This window comes from Rhinolophus sinicus, chromosome 5 (assembly GCF_057876585.1).
Source record: "Rhinolophus sinicus isolate RSI-liver-muscle chromosome 5, RSI-T2T, whole genome shotgun sequence".
In the NCBI taxonomy this organism is placed as follows: Eukaryota; Metazoa; Chordata; class Mammalia; order Chiroptera; family Rhinolophidae; genus Rhinolophus; species Rhinolophus sinicus.
Genome location: NC_142505.1, coordinates 87,407,363 through 87,428,843, shown reverse-complemented (window position 1 = coordinate 87,428,843; position 21,481 = coordinate 87,407,363). Strand labels below are relative to the sequence as shown.

Sequence of the window (21,481 nt, the reverse complement as noted above, 5' to 3'; positions counted from 1 at the left end):
GATATCTACCACATTTGATCACAGTAAAGAATAAAGTATAGTATCTAAGTCATGCCCGGCAGATAGCACGTACTCATTAACTGTTGTTTGTACAGCCTGAGAAATAAAGAAAACCCCATTTATACACTTATCATTCATGATCAGATCCTAACCACACTGTTGCAGGAGGTCCATAAAATATGAATTACGAGGCCTCCTTGAACCATTCGCATGTCCATTGTTCTGCGCTAATGACTTCATTGCCCAGCAACATTATGACAAATGTACCACATTAATGATAAGAAAAAGACATAAAAGGGGCAATAAAGAAGAAAGTGCACAGTGCAAGGAAGTAATTCACCAGTCTTTGGGATGGGGAGGTAAGGGACAGCTTCTCAGCAGAGATGAACCCTGAGTTCGGTTTTGAAGGATGGTGACAATAATAAGTAAAAAATAAAGCTAATATCGCTGCTGTTTCTACCAAGTGACTTCCCTGGGACAGACGCTGAAGCACGCTACAGTGTTAATGCCTGTCAGCCCCACCATACTGTTCTTATCTTCCCATTTTACAGAGGACATGAAGACCCAGTGAAGTTTAAGTAACATGCCCAAGGTCAAACACCCAAGAGATGTTTGAGCTCAAGGGTTCTACAGGTCCAAAAGTGAGATTTGAGAGAGAAAATAGCACATATTAAGCATAGACATGGGAAAGAACGGAGTGTGAATGGGGAAAGGAAATCGTTTGGCTTTGCTGGAATAGCAGGTGTAATGGGGAAGCGTGAGCCTGGAGAGGAAGGCAGAGGGCAGATCCCATGATCGGAGTTCATTCAGAGTCTGTAGGTGTCCAGGACACATTGAAGGGTTGTAAGCAGTACGTAGGATCAGACATGGGCTTCACACTTGAAGGAGCACAGGTGGACGGATCGGAAGGGGAAATGAGCCACAGGAGAGCAGAGCTGGCCTCTGCTGTTTGCAAAGAGCCTCCTGTAAAAATGCATTCCTACTGCTTGGATTTGTTTTGTTTCCCTCAAAGCAGAGACATGATTTCGAGTTACAGTAGAGCTCTCTGTATCAACACTGTTTTGACATGTTTCTTTTGATATCATGTCAGTGAGATCACATTTTAAAGTGCTTTTTTTTTTTCTATCTCAACTTTATTGAGTCATGTTAGGTAAGTAACAGCCAACAGAGATCAAAACAAAAAAAATTAGAAAGGAAAATAAAATTCAAAAATTAACAAAACTTTCAGTTTTTGGCAGAGCCTGATTCCCACCTATTTTTTTTTTAAATTAGTTTCAGGTATACAAAACAATGTAATAGTTAGACATTTATCATTTATATCCCAAAGTTTTATTTGAATTCAAGAATTAAGTGCCTGTAAGCAGTGTCTGGGGATGCAAACCAATTCCTAGTGACAAATTCTTTGCTTAGGAAACAAAGGTAGAATATCAATAATAGGAGAACTGTACTTGGTACATTTTCTTCTTTCTAATGATCATTGTGGTAAAGGAGGAGGAGGGGACTTGCAAACAAAAGAAAAAGAAATTCCATGAAGCATTAATCTGAGGCGGTTACATTCTAATGAAGACTGATTGTCCTTGATGTTTCCTTGTTCAATAAGTAAAATAGTGTTTACCACTTAAGACTGAGTCACACAGAAGATGTCAGCAGTTAAGCTCTTGGAATTTAGACAGAAGACAGGAAATGCTTTGCAAAAATCTGAGAAATGCATCTTTGGTATTATTGCCTTTTAGGAAATGATCTTCTTCAGGGTGATACAATGACAGTCGTCTCTGCTATAGGTTTAACGGGAGTCAGAAAAGGTGTCTGGACCTCGGCTGTTGGGTTCACAGTCCTTCTAACTGCACCACTACAAAGTATACAAGTATTTGCTGTGTTTTAGAGGTCTCTCAACAAGCAACAAGGTGCTAATTAATATGTAGACATGCCTGAGACCTGTTGCACGTTAGGCGCGTCTCAGCTAATGTAACCGAAACAAGATTGCTCATGGGATGTGAGTGAGGTCTTTTGGGATGGCCAGCCAATGGGGTAGGGCTGGTGTGGTGAGTGAGGATTAGGTATGAAATGGTGGGAGAAGAGCCTGCTAACTATAAACATTTCTAGATGCCAATGGAAACAACCTACACAGACTGGGTTAGGTTACAGATCCGCTGACTGGGTTTAGCTCCGCACACGAGGCAGGTGGAGGGCAGAAATCTGTGACAGACCACAGGACTCTCTCCCATGACTCCGCCTAACTCTAAGGGGGGACAAGGGTTTTATTAAGCTCACCCTGAATGAACAAATGTTTTTATTGGGACTTGGGGTAAGCTATTTTTTATTCCAAGAACAGATTGGAAAAGGTGTTCATCGTGGCAAGATAGCAACAATGTTCAAACACGCAGGGGATTACTAATCAAAGAAAGAAGAAACCAAGGCAAGAAGCAACATGTTTCCCTTGCCCATTATGAATATAAATTGATTTAATCATGGAGTCAGGTTTGGCTGTTAAAAATCATCTTTCTTCTTTAGCACATCAGATCTGAAACCGTCTAGCTCAGATCTTAGACTCTCAGAGGGAAGATAACCATTTTATTTTCCAGGATTATACTCAGTAAAATATGTGAGTATAACACAGTTTGGTGATAACTAGAATATACAAGTTCATATCACAATCTGATTTTTTAAAAATAAAAGAGTAAGAGTTTTTCGTACCTTGGCCATTCATCACTTAGACTCACTGTTGCATTTTCGTAACTTTTTCTTTTTGATATGTTGTATCGTGGCTTATTTATTTCTTAGTTGATAGCTCCAAAATTAACAAGCCTAGTCGCAGTGCATGTGAAATGCATTGGACGGTATGCTCAGCAAGAGAGGAAATAAGTAACAAAAGACCACCCTACTCCATCACATTTGAACCAGACCATTGCAATAGGCTACTCTAGCTCCCCCTGTGTAATCTGGGACCTTTCCAATCCATTCTACACACCACAATTATGTTTAAGATGTGAGTCTTATGTCATTCAGCCTTATAAAACCCTTCCACCTTTTTCCATGCTCTACAGAACCCTGCATGGTCCGGCCCTGTTTACTTTTCCAGACTTATCTTTAATATCTTTTCATTCCTCAACTTGTATCTCATGCCTCCGTCTAGACTTAGAAGTCTGTGATATGGGGTGACCTGTGCCCGCACTCACAGTGCTGTCCACCGCCTGGTTATTTTCTATTCATCTTTCAGTCTCAGCCCAAGTATCACTTCTCACAGAGACATTTCTCACACTCTATATTAAATCATGGCTCCCTGTTACATACAATGTCATATTCTTATTCACCGAATTTATCATCGTTTGAAAATATTTTCCCGTGTGCTTGTGGATTAACTGCTTTTATTCCCACTGTGCTATCAGAAAGCGTGCCTGCTTTTGCTCATCCTCGACGCCCCAGTGGCTGTACACTGTCTGAAATGCACACTCTACAAATGGTTGTAGAAAGGAATAATAAATTAATCAATGAATGAAAGAAAGAAAAGAGAAAAGCAAGGTTAGAACACAAGTTTGGGGTGGGTCTTTGACACATTCCACAGGTTCTCGTTTTAGAAATCACCGTGATTACCAAGTAAGTTCACGTAAGTCATTCATATGCTTGAAGCTGTTTCAAGGAGGCCATCTTGAGATAAATCTGAATCTGAGCGTTGGATGAGAGCTAGAATATTCTTCAACGCAGTGTTTTTCAAATGGTGGCTCAAAACCCATTAAGGGGTTGTGAAATCAGTTTGGCTGGTTCTGACAAGCTCTTGTTTTTCAAAGAAATAGAATAGATTGAACAACACAGAATATATGCTATTTAAAAAATGTAAGGCTAAAGATTATAAAACTTTGTTTTTGTGAATATAATGTTTGTCTCTGTGAGGGTATCTACTGGATTGTGATGAAAAATATCTTTCTCCCGATGGGCTGCTGTCAGAAAACAAACCATGACACGAGAGCAACCTGCTGCCTGCTGTTGAACAATTGTGCCAAATCCTCTTTAGACTCTGCCTGACCAAGGGTCAGTTCTCATATGTCCATCTAGCAAAGCAAGGGAAATGCATGACTGATATTAGTTATTGCTTCTAAAAGCCTTTAGGTTTTGGAGAAAAAAGCACTGCTTGATTCCTCAAAGATGTCATCAACTAAAACACACAGTTAAGGAAAATACAAGTAGAAAATGCACAGGCTTCACATAGTCCTGGGTTTAAGTATCACTTGTGAATTTATAGCAAGTCCCTTAAAGGAAACAAACTCAGGGATTATTTGTACATTGGGAATAATTTCATGCACCATGTTGCAACGAGTACAGTAGATATAATGTTTGTAAAGTAATTAGCACAAAGCTCGACACATAGCATAATGTGAAAAACTTGGCCTTCAAGCCAGACTGCTTTTGTGTTCAAGCCCCAGGTCTTCCCTTTAACATCTTCATAATTGGAGCAAATTATATAAGCCCTTAGCCGCCCGATCTGTAACGGTACATGCCTCTTAGGGCCGTTGGGGAGATTAAGTGATATACAACATGGTGTGTCAAATTTATTTCAACAAAAAAAGAAATAAAAATACTGTTTTGTTGTCTCATCAGGAAAGGTACTACCGCAGATAAATCAGCTTCTAATCTGTATAAATTATCTATTAGACTAAAGGGTTTCATCAAATACTCAAGGTTCACACTTCCCTGATTGTTCCTTAAATGTTCCTTTCTAAAAAAGAATTTTTATGAGATAAGGGCCTTACAAATAGATTCAAATAAGTTTCATACATTACCGTTTGTTTATGTGCCTTTAAAATATATATTTTTTATTCTAAAGCTTCCCTGACCAACTTTTTTTTCATTCCTAGTAATTTTTTCTTGAAAATACCAAATCATTTTTTGTGTGTAGCATTTCCAGAGTCTGAATTTTGTGGATTGCATTCATGTCATGTCTTTCTACATGTTCCACAGCTCTGTGTTTTGTGAAAATTGGTCAGATCTTGAGGCTTGCTCAGATTCAGGTTTGATTTTTTTGGTGGAAAGACTACTGCACAGATGGTGCATGTTCTTTGATCAGGAGGTATATAATTAATAAGTATCTTTTCATGGTGTTATCAGCCATTCATCACCTGAATACCTAGATCCAAAAATTCCTTAGGGGTTGTAATATTTGAATTCTATCATTTCTCCTTTGTATTTTAGCTGGAGTACTTTTATAAAGAAAAAATGGCTTTCATCAATTATTGGGTTACTCTCAAGTGCCGTTCCTATAGGAAAGGTGAAACAATTGCTTACATCTTTCATTTGCCACTTTTCAAAATGATTTGTCGATTTCCTAGACTCCTCCAAAAGGAATCAATAAGTTTTTTTTACAAAATAATAATGAATTCCTAGGTTTGATGTTATCGTCCTTATTGATGCTAGTTGGATAAATTGGATCGTGTGTTATTTGGAAATGAACTTAGGAGGTTTTGATAACTTGATGACCTTCTGATATGAAAAGATACCCTGGCAATCTTGTACATTTCTTCTTCCAGACTGTCTGAGAGATAGAAGTGTTCGCTGCAGTCTGGTAAGTATTGTTACTAGGTTTGTTTTCAGTACACAGAGATAGAAATAAAGATATTTGATACAGGCAAAGGTATAATGCACCTATACTTACATAAATGTAAGCTAAGATAAATAGATCATAAGTTCATAATGACACTAAACCTGTTCTCGTTTGAAAGACATCCAGGTTTCTACAGTCCTTTACTATTATTGATAGTGTAACCTTGAAAACTTTATGCATATGTTTTTTGTGTGTGCTGACCAGTCTAACTTAGGTGTAACTTGAGAAGTGGGTTCCCTAAGATAAAGGTTTGTTAAAACGACAGGTAAATGCGTATGTAGTTCTTGCCCAATGTATAGAGTTCTTGCCCAAATGAAACTCCATAGTGGGAGTATCATTTTAGATTTTCAATAGCAATCTATGAGAGTGCCTGTTGCCCCACATTCTCTCTCGAGAGTATATCGACAAATTTCCAGAAGTTTCTAACTTCAGAAAAAACCAATCTTATAGCAAAAACACTTGAAACTTATATAGTACATTTTCGCTATCTCATAAGTACCCTCATACAGTTCTCCAAGGAGAAAACACACCTTAAATGCCCTCATGAAAACACACATAATTGATCTCATCCACTTTTATGTATCTTGTGTGTGTATCCAAGTTAAACACCCATATATCTAAAGTTCATAAGCATGGATAATTTTGAGTTTATATATATCTTTTTGGCAATAGGTAGAATGGATTTGAGGGAACTACCATATACTGTGTTTCCCCGAAAATAAGACCTAGCCGGACAATCAGCTCTAATATGTCTTTTGGAGCAAAAATTAATATAACACCCGGTATTATGTTATGTTTGTTTTGTTATGTTATGTTATATTATACTCGGTCTTATTTCACTATAAGACCAGGTCTTATATTCATTTTTGCTCCTAAAGACGCAGTAGAGCTGATTGTCCAGCTAGGTCTTATTTTTGGGGAAACACGGTAATAGTTATGATAGATGGTCATTAAAACTTCCTTTTTAGGCAAAAGAAACTTTTGTGTACTTTTAACACTCTTGGTCTTAGTTCATCTCCCCTCTACTTTATCTTTCCTGACCTATTCTTGCCAAATTCAAATTATATGTAACCCCTCTCTGTTTCTCTCTTTGCACTTCCATAGCACTTAGCCATTTCTCTGCTACGGAACACTCCAGAAACCTAGCTATATAAATGGTTTCATTGTATTATATTGTATCGTGACCAAAATATTTTTGGCCTGAATTCCTCACTTGACTGAACAATGTGAGGAATTTGCGCTTTGCTCGTCTCTGTATCCATCAGCATCTCGGCTTATAGCTTGGTCCATAATGAATAGCTGTTTATTCAATGGTTATTTTACAAATATTTATTGTACATTTGTTCAGTAGTGCTGAGGATAGAGGAGTAAACCAAAGGACATGGTTTCCCTTTTCTTGAAGCTAATAGTCTATAACAGATAAACATCTATTTTCACAAATACGTATGTAGTTGCAACATGTGCTGTGACATGTAGTTATAACATGGCCTGTGAGAGAAGAGCAGGGTACAGTGATGGAGACTAACAGAAGGGCCTCATTTTGATTGTAGGGGGTCATGAAAGCCTCAGAGAAAGTAACACACATGCTTGCCTGATTCCAACCATAAACAATAATAGCCTCAAATGAAATGAATGAAAAGCCACAATTTACACAATGAGAAAGCTTGTGGGTGGTATTTTAAAAATCACACATAACAGGTTGCTGGTTATTTTCCTGATGTCCTCACGTAGTAGTTGATTTTCCTTCAGTCCTGACCTTTCTGAGGACAGAGCTTTGAATGATATTTTGTGATCTGTCAGCTCATCTGTACTGGCTCTGGAAATGTTATTTATGAGGCCTCTCTGGGGAAAATTGGGCTATTATTATTTTCTGCATAATCTCACGAGACGCTTACCTCAGAGAATAGGAAAGCTAGGCAACAAGCCAGAGGAAATAGCATCTCGCTACCCATATAAAAGGAAAAGCCAAGACACAAACTTGGAGGATATTGAGGAACAATTAAATCAGATTCTTCTTACCCACAGTGCTTATCAGGGGTTCAGAAAAGTGAATTTTAGAAGTTAATACTTGTTGTGCTTCATGACACTCACTGACTGATTGCAGAAAGACCATCTAAGCGAAATGAGTTTGGGTCATTGACGGGATGGCAAATGGCCACTTGTGACTCAGGGAGTGGCTGGGCAGGCCTGACTGGGCTGAGAGACGTCCAGAATGTGCTGAGTCACACATTTTGATTGGCCATTTCTCCAGAGTGGATGAAGTGGAGAGTCAAAAAGTTCATCTGGCACAGGGTATTGTATACCTTCTGCCTCTCAATTCACAATTACCAAGTGGTAGAGCGGAGATTCAAACTCACGTCCCTCTGCCTCTGGTCCTGCAAAGATCCTGGAGTGGGCATGATTATATTAAGAGATGTGAGTATGCAAGAGGTGGCAGTGGTATGATGGTAAAAGAGCAGAAAACCAGGAGCCAGAAGCCTGGTTCCACCACTAACTCACTTTATTCATTCACTCAATCGTTCATTCAGTCAACAGATATTTATTGAGCACTAATTGTGTGCTAGGCACTATTGTAAGAGCTGGGGAATGAGGCAGTGAACAAAATATATAAATTACCTGCCTCATGGAGTTTGTATTATTGCGGGGTGTGAGAGACAATAAATGAAATAAATTCCGTTTCTTTCCATATTTTGTCACTATAGGGGATGGTATTAGTGTAGCAGAGCTGGGGCTGTGACATCAGGATTCCTGGGTTTGAGTCCTAGCTCTGCCAATTCCTGGCTGTGTGACTCTGGGAAAGTTACTCAACCTCTCTGAGCTTCCATTTTTCCAAGTGTAAAATGGGAATAATAATCCCTATCAACCTCGGTTGTTAGGATGAATAAATGAGATAATATGTGTAAAACCTAAAGTAATAGAATACCATTGACAGGAAAGCTATTATTATTGATGCTGTGACTCTGGCTGCCTTGAGTTCTCACAGTCTGTCTTTCCCTGAAGAAATGCTGGGACTCTGAGTCACAGATGCTGGAGATTGTTTCCAGAGAACCCATTTATTCAGCTGTGTTCAGCCATCTGACAGGGCCCCCTTTATATACTTCTAGTACTAGTGGTCCTTTCCACTTAAAACAGACCATCGTGTCTCCTAATATCCTGAAACCACACGTGGACCCTTTCTGTTCACAGGAACATGAGACACGGGTAAGGGGAGGGAGAGTTGGGTTTAGGAGAAAGTGAGCCCTGAGGAGCTGTGTGCAGCTACAGGCGTAATCTCAATTAACAAAAACCACCTGGGGAACTGGCTTGCTGGGCAGCTCTGGGGCCTGTTTGTTTGCAGGCTGTGGGTTGCCAGGGCTTTGTTAGCTGCCCTCAGGAGAGATTGGCAGGAAGATTTTATTTGTTTTTCCTGGATGCCAGCCGTCAGGCAGCCTTCACTTTATAACCTGGCCTACATCTAACCACTGTGTTCAGAGGGGGACCAGGTCCATGGAGGCTGGGAAGGTTGGATTTTAATCAGAATGTCCCTTCATCCTTAACACTGCTGCCCCCAGACTAGTCAACTTCCTCCTTGGAAACCCCTCAGCACACACACCACACATACACACTACACACACACACACACACAAACACACACACACACACACCCCTACCTCTTTATACTTAGTACCTTCATGCACTTTTCACAGTTCATATATTCAAGTGCCATTTGACTAATGCCAGCCTCTTGTGGTTAATGGAAATGCCAGGCAGAGCCGGGCTCTATCCACTCCTGCTTACCACTGTATCCCCACGCTGTGGCTCTCTGTTACAATTATGTTGCCAGTTTCATCAAACAAAAATGCAAGATGCCCATTTAAACTGGAAACGCAAATAATGAATGGTTTTCCGTTAAAATACGTCCCTGTGATACTTGGGACATAGACTATTAGGTTGGTGCAAAAGCAATTGTGGTTTAAAAGGTTAGCAGTAATTGCAAAAACCGCAGTTACTTTTGTACCAACCTAATAAAAATTATTGGTTATTTGCCTGACATTCAAATCTAACTGTGCATCCTGTATATTATCTGGCAACCCTAATTATAACTTGTCTGTGATGCTCAGTAAATACATACATGAATGAAGACAGACAAGCTATTACATGATCAAAAAACAGAAAACCTCAAATATATGGTGATGGAAGGAGAACTGACTCTTGGTGGTGAACACACAATGGGATTTATAGATGATGTAATACAGAATTGTACACCTGAAATCTATGTAATTTTACTAACAATTGTCACCCCAATAAATTAAAAAACAAAAACAAAAAAACTGAAAACCAAATGCAGACATTTTGCTACAAAGGCCATACCAACATGTCAGGAGTGATTACTTCAAGGTGATAGGATTACTGGAGAATTTTTCTTTTTCTTTGTAATTTTCTGTTTTTCAAGAAGCTGTTTTGCAATGAGCAGAAAAGTTTTCAAATGTCATCTATATATGTATATACTAGTATACACATATTCATATATGCTTGTATATATAGATACACATGAACTTCTTAAAAAACCTGCTTAAGAGAGAAACAATTTGTGTTTTCCTTAGCCTGAAAACCAGAATTTTTGAACACAGCCCCTGAAGTTAGGGACATTTTGAGCCTCCAGGAAAAGATTATTGAAAGCAATATTAAGAGACCTACATAGCATATCAGAAAATCAGTAGAGTACATGAAGTGGTACAAAGGAGTTCAAAAGTGTTGCTATTTCATTAATCATGCAGTGCTTAAAAAAAATTGGCTCCTGAAGTTTTGAGGATGTAAAGATAAGTCTAGTTAAATCCAAGACACAAATCTTGATTAAATTGAACGTAACATACTGGGGAATCTTTGATTTACTTTTTCTTTGATTTGCAGAATGTGGATGGAAAACAAAACAAACGTAAGTTCGTATAGAGAATAAGTTGAAGACCCGTCCCCCCCCCACCATACACAGCTTCCCATGATGCCTTGGGGCCAAGCAACATTCAAATTTGTCTTTTGGATATTAAGACTGGCCCATCAGTGATGGACACATTCCTTAATGAAGCAAGAAAGGAAAAGAACCACCATCTGTAAGATGCTTACTACGCGCCGGGCACTGAGCATAGAACGTTGTCTCACTTCATTCATAAAACAACCCAACTTCCACGTATTAACCCTATCTTAGAACAATATGACTTAAGAATGATAGATTGCCCACAATCACACCCCCAGAAGCATTGCAAGGTGCTTGACAGTTGTGGAAAGTCACTTATATTTACTGTATGTTACTTACTAAGGCCGAAAGCGTTTATTAGAAGGAATTAACATGCTTTCTGAAGATCTTTGGCTCAGGATTTGAAAGACAAAAGGGTTTTCGGAATGCGTGTCTTCCAGTTTTCAGTTCTGAATGTGGTGCTAGAATTATGGGGGTCAGGGGGAGGTTGTCTCTTCTCTCTCCTCTGTCAATAATAATGGTGCCCAACTTTCTGTTGTGAGACTCAGTGTGAGAGGAAGGGAAGGACAGTATATATGTCATGTTATCACCAAGACAGCATGCGTGGAGAATAGATTGTCTTCTGGAATGACACCATGTCAGCACACAGCAAAGTTTGTAAACGTTGGCCAGCTTAAAGTCTCATAACACCTATGTTGTAGGAAACATGGGTCTAGAGTGAAATCAACTTTGCCTGCTGACTCATGAGAGACGAGCATGGAAGGGTAAAATGCTAAGTATGTACTTAGGAAGGCTTTCTGGTCTTCAAGAGAGAAAATTAGCGGGCTAAACTTTTAAAGAAGAAAACGTGACTTTGAACAAAAAGAGGCTGGGAAATGAGAGCGCGTCCTCATTCTCAGGGTGGAAGGGGGGGTGGGGAAGAGGCAATTTGATGATTGCTAAGGCTGGGGAAGAAAGAGCCGCATCCATTTAACTCTTTATGTGGCTGCATTTTGAATAGGCCACTCTAAAATACTGATTAAATACATGGAGCCTGAGCCAAAATTAGACTCCACCATATCTGAGTAGTGCATAAACCGTAACAGACCTATTTCCAAGTCACACAGAACCATCTTCTTTTCAACTGTGGTGGAGAGGGTGTGAGCAAATTGTATATTAAGTGAACTGTGTTAATTAAAGATAGAAGGAGACAGGTTTAATGCACTAATTCCCCCAGAGGAATGTCCCTAAATACGCAATGACATTTCAATTATTTTTCCACCAGTAGTCTCTAATAAAGACTTTTTTTTTTTCCCCTTAGCTAGTAAGTAAGCACTGCCTGGTATGCATATTTAAATAACAGTCATACTGAATTAGCTTTAAGAATTGGCTCTTAACATAATGGCTGCATTAAAATGTAAAGCCAAATGAGTGAGCCACAGAAAGAGTAGGAAATAATAGATAATGTAAGCTTCTTCACCGTTTGCTAAGCCTTGGGTTGTGATAATGGCTTTGAGAGCAGATTACTAAATTAGTTCCAGTTCTGTTAAAACCTATCTGTCGAGAAAGGCAGCACCTATTCTTTTCCAACTCGCAGGTACATACCGTGTTTCCCCGAAAATAAGACCTAGCCGGGCAATCAGCTCTAATGCGTCTTTTGGAGCAAAAATTAATATGAGACCCGGTATTATATATTATATTATATTATATTATATTATATTATATTATATTATATTATATTATATTATATTATATTATATTATATTATATTATATTATATTATATTATATTATAATATATTATACCCGGTCTTATAAGACCAGGTCTTATATTAATTTTTGCTCCAAAAGATGTATTAGAGCTGATGGTCTGGTTAGGTCTTATTTTCGGGGAAACACAGTAGTTGGCTTCTTAAGAAGCATGGTGCAAGGGAACCAGTAATTTATTGCCAGTAATTTTAAGGAGACAGTGCTTTGTGCAAGTTCTAAAAATCAGCCTTATGTAGGCCAGTGATGCAATGCTTTGTACCCAAAGTCTCTGCCCCACCGTTAATGGGGAAAAAGTATCTGAGTGAGAAGACATCTGACTCATGCTTCACCATATTTAATTACAGTGCTTTAAAAGAAAAAAAAAATTGACCTTAAGGAAAAGGGGAACTGTGACACCTGAACCAAGCAGTACTTACTGGTGACAAATAGAACACCAATTTTGTTTCATTATCAAGTCAAAGAAACCAAGCGCGAAAGTCCTTGAGGGAGACCCTGAAGAGGACTTTGCAAATGAACACCTGGAAATCAAGATGTGTCTGTGCAACAGTATTGGGGGTGAAGGTGGGAGTGTCTGCATTCAGACGTCCAGTAGAACCACTTACCACAAGTTAACCAGGAAAGGATGCTCCAGGCCCTGCATGATCTGGAGTTCCTTGAAAACATTTCTCACTTCGTTGCGCTCCACACACTTCTGTTTGTTCATGTATTTCATCGCGTACATCTTTTTGGTGTCATTCTTCTGCACAATGCAGACCTAATGGTGCGAACCAGAGTGAGAACATGATTGGAGAGATGATGAATCACAGGGACAGAGACAGAACAAATGCATTGTCAGCATGGTGTGCGGGGCTTGTCACTTACAAATTCTCTGATGCTAATGTTGCTCCTTAGCTCTGATTTCAGAGTGAAAAAACTTCGTTTTGTTCCCCTACACCAGGTCGATTCCTAAATTTCTGCTTTTTCAAACAAGTTTACTTATTTTTGCTTTGGGGTTTTGCTTTGTTTTTAGGCAGCATTTTAGAGAAAGTGCCTGCCTCCTTGTTAGGAATCTTCCCATAGCAAAATCCTTAGTCTGCTTTGACTGACTGAAATGGATGGGCATGGCTCAACTGTCAAGCTGAACGATGTTGTTCAAAGAATTTCTGTTTACAACCATAGGTGATTTCGTGTTTCCCTGAAAATAAGATGGGGTCTTATATTAAGTTTTGCTCCAAAAGATGCATTACGGCTTATGTTCAGGGGATGTTATCCTGAAAAATCATGCTAGGGCTTATTCTCCGGTTAGGTCTTATTTTCGGGGAAACACGGAAAACTACAAAGGACTTTCAGTACTGGGAAAACACTGAACACAATGTCCAGATTTTTGAAATTCTTTTAGAAGTTCATACTGATGAAGTAGATGGCAGATAATTTTAAAATGCAGGTTCAATATGAAATATTACGCTCTCTTAAAGGATGTCTCCACTAAGAAACTGATCATCAGGATTTGAATCTAGAAGATTCTTACAATAAAATTAGACTGGGTATATATATTTTTCATGGTAGGTTTTTTGAAAATAAAAATGTGGTACAACTGGGGGCAAAACAGAAAGCAGATGGCTTCTTTCCCACATGAAAAGATTTAAGTCTTATTTGACAAGATAACTGTAACTGAAGGTACTGGTACAATTTGAAAATGATTCTGAAATCTTACTCTCACCTTTAGAGGACAGAGAAAGCCTTAAGCTCCAGTGAGAGTAAGCTGATTTGATTTTGAGATAATTCTGAGAACAGTATATGTTCGTTATGTATCTATCTGTCACATGCTTTCCTCAAACTGGTGACAATTTTATAAAAATCCCACTATAAAAACATCCCTGAATTATCATTTCTTGTGGGCCCAGTAACTCAGTAATCTGGACGTTTTTGGACGCTCTGTTCCCTGAGCCACATAACCCTGCTGGTGGTTAATCATTTTGATTCTCACCTTCCCAAAACTGCCTTTCCCAATGGCTCGCAAAATTTCAAAGTGGTCAAAGTTGACTGTAAGACAAACAGAAAGAAGTACATTGTGAGTGATTATGAGTTGTTCTTTAGCAGCTAATCAATAATAAAGATTGGGCTAACTCAAAGTATTGTTTAAAGCACTATTCCAGACGACCTTAAAATGCCCATTCATTCACCCAGTAAATATTTCTTGAACACTTATTATGCATTAATCACAGCATTTAGAGTAATAATAGACATCAAATCTCTACCTTTATGGAGCCTGTAGTCTACTCCATACACAGAGAGACTCTTATGGATTAAACAGTCGCAAAATAAGCGGACAAATGAAACTGCTGTATGTTAAGAAAAAGATGTAGTGAGGCTCTCAGCATATTTGCATGGGATTTCACATAGGTGGCAAGGTCAGGAGCATCTCAGAACAGAAAGGATTACAGAGAGATCTGGTTTTCTTTGCATATGGCTCTACTAAGGGATCAGCACTTTAAATATCTTCTCCCTGCCTATTTTCCCCCTACAACCACTCTTTTGTAGCTAAATGATTTCAATTTTCCCAAGTGGGAAACTGTTACATTCATAAATTTATAGAATGAGCTGATCCCCAAGGCACACATACTTAAGAGATTAGCATGAATATTTGCACAGAGGTCCACTGAATGGCACTTTAAAGTTGAGATGATCTTTCCCATCCGCCATTTAAAAATTTCCACTCCTAGAAGTCAGAAGCATAGCTGTTTAGTTTATAAGTGACATGGTCTCTTGGGTCAGTGCTCATGGAATGTTTGGTGATGAGAAGAACAAAGTATAGGTTTTCCCAGACGATGACAATCTTTGGTTTCTTACCTTGATGTTCCACTTTGTTTCCTGGTTTTTGAAACAAGAATTTAGATGAGTAAGATTCCAATTGAAGGATTTTTTTAAGAGTTTATTCAGAAAAAATTGTGAAACATTAGAAGGTACTGTTCTTCTCTTTAAATACTTCTTCTCTTTTTTTCAAGAATAATTAGATTAGTTCCTCCAGAAGGAAAGCGTGATAAGGGACCTCTTAAGGTCTTTCCAAGTGTTCTGAGGGTTGAAACATTTGTATCATATGACTTAATCATCACCTCCTCTTCTGAACTCCCAAATCATTTTACTTCTAGCACAAAACGCATTTAATCATGTGAGACCCCATGTATACTGTGTTTCCCTGAAAATAAGACCTAGATGGACAATCAGGTCTAATACATCTTTTGGAGCAAAAATTAATATAAGACCTGGTCTTATTTTACTATAAGACCGGGTATATAATATAATATAATATATATAATAAATATAATACTGGGTCTTATTAATTTTTGCTCCAAAAGACACATTAGAGCTGATTGTCTGGTTAGGTCTTATTTTTGGGGAAACACGGTATTACAAATAATTCTGGATTTAGACTGAAAATAGTGATTTGACTTGTGATGAGTAGCAGACTTTCTGAGTCTCCGTTTTCTCATCTGTAAAAATGGGACTGACCCTTCTAGATATGAAGAGAACAGCTTTTACTCAGAAAGTGCTAATAAAGCTGCCTACTTATTTAAATCATTCACTTTACTAGCGATGTTATCCAACACTCCTTGAGTGCCAAGTTTCCTTCATACACTAGACCATAAGCTCAATGAGGGCAGAGATGACATGTCATTTTGCTCATCCTGGTTTCCTTGGCAACTCAGAAAATTCCTGGCTTGAGGTAGTTGAAGGCATGACTCTTTGTACTTCCCATAGAACCTAGCAGAGTGATTTACATGTATTTGGCCCTCAGCGAATAAATCAGTTTAAGCTGCAAGAATACACAAGACGCACCAAACAACTGTGTCTTATAAATATAAGTAGCGTAAGCATTTGGGTCTTCTAAGGAAGTTTTTTTCAAATTGAGTCAAGGTCCGTTACTGAGTTAAGAAATAAATGAGTGGTAATGAGAAGCATTAAAAATTTAAATGGAACAGATTAAAAAATATCAGAAACACCTCAAATGTAGTAAGAATAGTACCGCCTCTGAAACCTCTTTTTGGTTTTATATATATATATATGTACATAGATATAATACTGGATCAGGATATAATTTTTTTGGTATATTTCTTACTGTGGGTTGTGGTCAAAATAACTTAAAAATACATCTTTAAATTCTCTTGAGTTTCAAATGGACATAACTAAAGTATTGATTTTCTCACACTCCTTGCATAAGGCTGAGTTATACATTATGTACCATGGAAGTGTTAAAAAACAAAAAAAACCCACAAGGATTTATTTGCAAGTTTAAGATTTTATCTTGAGCCAGTCCAATAACTCACTGGGATTTCTCCACTACAGCCTAGCGCCAGAAGGCTTTAATGACATTTTGGCTTTCCAAGCATATAGCAGGCATCTAGAAAGCATCAAGTTCCCTTGTGATATGAATCCATTTCATGAGCAATGTCTCTTTATAAGCCATTTTGTGCTTTTATAAAAGTGGTAAAAGATGAGATACCAGGTTGCTGATAAATTTCTTTTAGCAGCACTGCCTTAATTAATGTCAGGTCAGATCCCGGAAAGTGACAGGCCTAAAATTGTAGAGATAATGCATCTTATTGATGCCATTATTTCTAGTCAGTTAAAGAGTAGACTCCCGTTCAATTTCATTGTGCCTAAAGTCACTTCTGTGTACAGTAATATACCCTGTGGCCAAAGCCAGTGTCAGATTAAAAGTGACTGGAAGCAAAGCTCTTATTGCTTCTGTACAGTTCCTTCTTAAATGTCCAGAAACAGCATCACCAGTCAGGAGAAAGGCGGATTGAAAATGCAACCAACCCTCTTCAATTCGGACAAACTGAGAGAGAGATGAAGTCAAAATTGTGGATTCTTTTGTCAACAGAAATCCAATAGTATTCTAGGCATATAGGATTTACCTCAGGGAAATGTGGACTAGCATACCGACGGTATACTTAAACCTTTGATCAACAAAGTGTAGTCTTAGCTAGCAAATTATGTATGGCCCATGGGCCAGAGTGGGCCTGCAGCCTGTTTTTGTACTGCCTGTGAACTAAGATTGGCCTTTACATTTTTAAAGCGTTGTAAAAACAACAATAAAGAAAATGTAACAGAGACCATATAAAAGCCGAAATATTTACTAGCTGGCTCTTTACAGAAAACTGGCCAAGCCCTGGGATTAAGAGCACGGTCTCTGGAGGCAGATTTCCTGAGTTCAAATCCCTGCTCCACAATTAATAGTTGTGTAATCTTGGCTGTTTACCTCTGTGCTCTGTTTCTTCACCTGTAAAATGGGGATGGAAATAATATATACGTCATTGTGTTTATAGGAAGGTACTATACATACTTTTATATGTAAAGTACTTGGAATATGAACTGGAACTAGTAACTGCTTTCCCTAGTAGTCCTACTCCTACCTAGGGAGCCACGTAACTCAGAGCTCGCAGCAAATCCCATCTTAGGCAGCTCTTATCACACGTGGATATTATCAGGCAACATGGATGTAAATGGGAGCCCTCAGTGCCATTTCTACATGTTTGGGGTTTTTGTAGTCTATGGTGTGGGGTTCTTGCAGCGTTTCCTCCAATCTCTAAATCAAAGTTAACGTTTGTGTGTTTCCTGCTTGTGTCTTGTCCTTGGATTGCATTCTAAAACTTCTTTTCTGGTTCATGGAGAGGCTCTGGTTCCAAGAAGACAGAAAGACCCTCTGGAGATGCTGTGGGCCCCTGGGTCTTGGTGGGGCCTTGAAGATAGCAGTTGAGAGTGAGGAGAGGCAGGGCCTGATTCCCACTCACACTGACAGGGCCTGCAGAACAGTCAGGCAGAAAAGGTGCAACCTTAATACTTACCTGCTTCAGAGCCTTGCTTTCACACGGGTGTTCTTATCCCCTTCTTAGCAACCAACATGTCAGTGTAATGTTCTTAAGGCTGCCTGGAGGTGTATCAGCTTAACAGATGACATTAAAGGGGTCTTAATGTTCTATCACTTGGAGTATTTTAAACACTAAATATCCTAAAATAAGTTACCTTCGAGTTTTGTTTTTTTCCTTTTTCCTTTTGGTGGCGGTGGGGGTGTAAGTGCACATTCTCCACTAATGAACCAGACACAGAAATTTTATCTGCACGAGATACCTGCTTATGTAGGGGTTCCTATGCATTTTGTATTTATGGCTCACTTTATCGTCACAAAAACCTTATGCCCTGTGTAAATGGGGGGCTTTGGCTCAGAGATTAAATAACTTGCCATGGTTATAAACTAGTATAGTAACTAATTTATATTTGGGGGTTACGTTCTAAAGACAGAAAGTCAAAATTATGTATGAAAATACTCTAGGAAGGTACACCTTTGAAAACCAAGAATCTTTCAAAAATTCCCACATGGTTTTCTCTCGTGTGAGCCCTGAATGAGACTCATGCATTGTTTTTAGGAGCTATTGTATGAAAAAGAAATTTTAATACTAAAGCCACATTCAGCTCATTGGCAGGCTCAAAATTTTAGAATCACATGAGAAGTAAGACCAAGTAAGGGGACAACTAACTGTTGTCACAAAGCCACCCCCAACACTTGAGTGGAAAAAATGGGCAGAATCAATCTACTTGAGTCTGTTCAGTTGTATTCATGTAAATTCAACATACACCTTTTTGATTCTGGACCCATGTTCTTAACCACTGTTTTTATAGTCATCTTAATGTTATGCTTATTGTGTATCCACCCGTCCCAGAGGTAGACTCAGGGAAAGCAAGGAAGGATTTCTTTGTCTCTCCTTTTAGAATCCCATGAGTCAACACAGGTTTTTCTGAGTCTTTCTCTAACATAAACACGCTGCTGTGGAATCCAGTGCTGATGTTTTTATTTCCTTTATTTTACTTTTCATATCACCTCCCCAGCCTCAACATTCTGTGCAATAAAGGGATCAAGGGAAACCCTTTTTAGATTTTGTCATAGCACTCTGATACTTGCAATTTGGGAGAAGAGCATTCTAGAAAGCAAAGCAGAAAAATCCTTTTTTTTTCTATTTTTGTAGGAAAGATGTTTGAAAAATGTTATTTTTGTGTGTGTGTGAAAAAATTATTCCAGCCTCAGTAAGTACCAAATCATGAACATATGTGAGACCATTGAGAACTACACTCTTTCATGTTTATGTAAATTTTTCTATTGATGATGGACAAAGGACACCAGCTGTGTGACCTTAGATAAGTTAATCGTTCCAAATCACAACGTGTCCATCTGTAAAATGAAGCTAAGTAAAGCTGGCTTGCAGGTAGTTTTGAAGATGAGATGCTAGAACCCAGAAGTATATTGTCTGACCCACTGAAAACTAAAAATTACAAATAATAAAAAAGTACAGTTATTCAATGAAAGTTAAGTCTTCTTCCCATTTCAAATTTATAGCTCCATTCCCAGAAGGCAACCACTGTTAACATACTCTTGTGTATCCTAAAAGAGATTTTTCTCTACATATGTGTGTTCCTCTTTGACAGCAATGGCAACATATCTTTATTCCTATGGCAACATAGATTGTTAAAAACCCTTTCTACATCATGACATTGCTTCTGTCCATTCATAACATCACATGTAGATCTAATTATTTTAAAGCTCCATTTTATTTCATTGTGTAAATGTACCAGACACTGTTTAGCCTATTGAGGAACTTTCAAAAATGGTTCAGTTATCTGCTGTTACCTACAAAACCACCACAAACATTCTTGATCAACTTTTTTGCACATGTTTGTAGGCAAACTTTATAAAAGTAGAACTGCTGGGACAAAAAATGTTCTAATTTAATAGGTATTATAAATAGCCCTTCATACCAATAACGTACAAGAATGATTTTTTTTGTCAACCTGCCTTGCCAGCGCTATTACATCAACTATCATTGATCAGACAAGTAAAGAAAAATTGGATTATTACTTTTATATTTCTTTAATGACGAGTGAAGCCTCATATTTGTATATGTATTTTTTCAGAGAACTACCTATTCATGTATTTTTCCTTTCTTTAATGTGTTACTGATCATTTTGATTTGCACGCACACTTAACACGCTGCGTACGGTGGGGTTTAAATCCCTCGTGAAGATTCTCATGATCCGTACGCAATGTGTTAAAATGTTAAGTAACTCTTTTTAGCATAGCTCAGGAATATTTCTTCTAGGCTGTCCATTTGGCTTTTGACTTTAAAACATTTTTGGCAATGCAGAAAATGTAATACTTAAATTTATATTTTATATAGTCAAATGTATCCATATTTTCCTTTTTGTCCTTCTGGGTTGATGTCTTTCTTAAAAAGGCTTTTTTTTTTTTTTTAACTTCAAGATTGATAAAAGCATGTACTTATATTTTAAATCAATAGCTTTTGACATGCATTTTTGTTGTAGTTGCTATTGCTTTAATTTTTGCAACCTATTTTTCTAAAATACAATTTTAATATAAATAATGTTGTATCTACTCCAGATACCTAGAACAAAAATGTTTCCAGATTTGAAAGTTTCCAAAGAGTCCTTCTGCTGCTGCTTAAATGAAAACAATTGGTAATTTCCTTGTATACAGCCATACCAACATGATTGTTAAAAAGTAGACATTTTTAAAGTGCATTGGGAGAATATCCTCTTAAAACAAGCCCCCCCATATCTTGCTTATATTGCTAATTTACTTAGTAAATGTTTTGCTCACACAGCATAATGTTATATTACAATGCTATTTTGTCCCAATTGAAGCAAATTAAACCAGTGCCGTGTGAATAAGTTCAAGAACAAGTGCAAAACAAGATAAATTCCCCAGAGAAAACAATAACTGCAGGTGACCAACCCCTAGTGTCAGCGAAAATCCATGTATAACTTTGACTTACCCCAAACTCAGCTAATGGCCTACTGTTGACCAGAAGCCTTACCAATAACATAGTCGAGTAACACATATTTTCTATGTTATATGTATTGTATAGTGTATCCTTACAATAAAGTAAGCTAGAGAAAAGAAAATGTTAAGAAAATCATAAAGAAGAGAAAACACATTTACATTATTTGTTGAAAAAAAAATCCACGAATAAGTGGGCCCATGGAACTCAAACCCATGTTGCTCAAGGGTCAACTGTATATGTATAAAAAAAGGTCAAGCAAAACACTTGACTTCTTTTTTGTATGTGTTAATTTGGTATACAAATTTACTGCTTAAACATGACACTGCCCCCAGCTGTGATTCTATAAAGTCAAAGT

The 21,481-nt window shown here is 38.0% G+C and overlaps 1 protein-coding gene across 3 annotated transcripts in view; it reads right to left on the bottom strand.

The window, feature by feature from the left end:
- Positions 1-21,481, bottom strand: part of STK32A (serine/threonine kinase 32A) — a 98,243-nt gene that overhangs the window by 53,217 nt on the left and 23,545 nt on the right. For all 3 annotated transcript variants that reach the window (XM_088798693.1, XM_019739132.3, XM_019739131.3), the window contains exons 3-4: positions 14,259-14,314; positions 12,895-13,046 (exon numbers count right to left, since the gene is read on the bottom strand). In XM_088798693.1, coding sequence (XP_088654819.1) covers positions 12,895-13,046; positions 14,259-14,314 — 208 coding nt within the window. The remainder of the gene's footprint in view (positions 1-12,894; positions 13,047-14,258; positions 14,315-21,481) is intronic.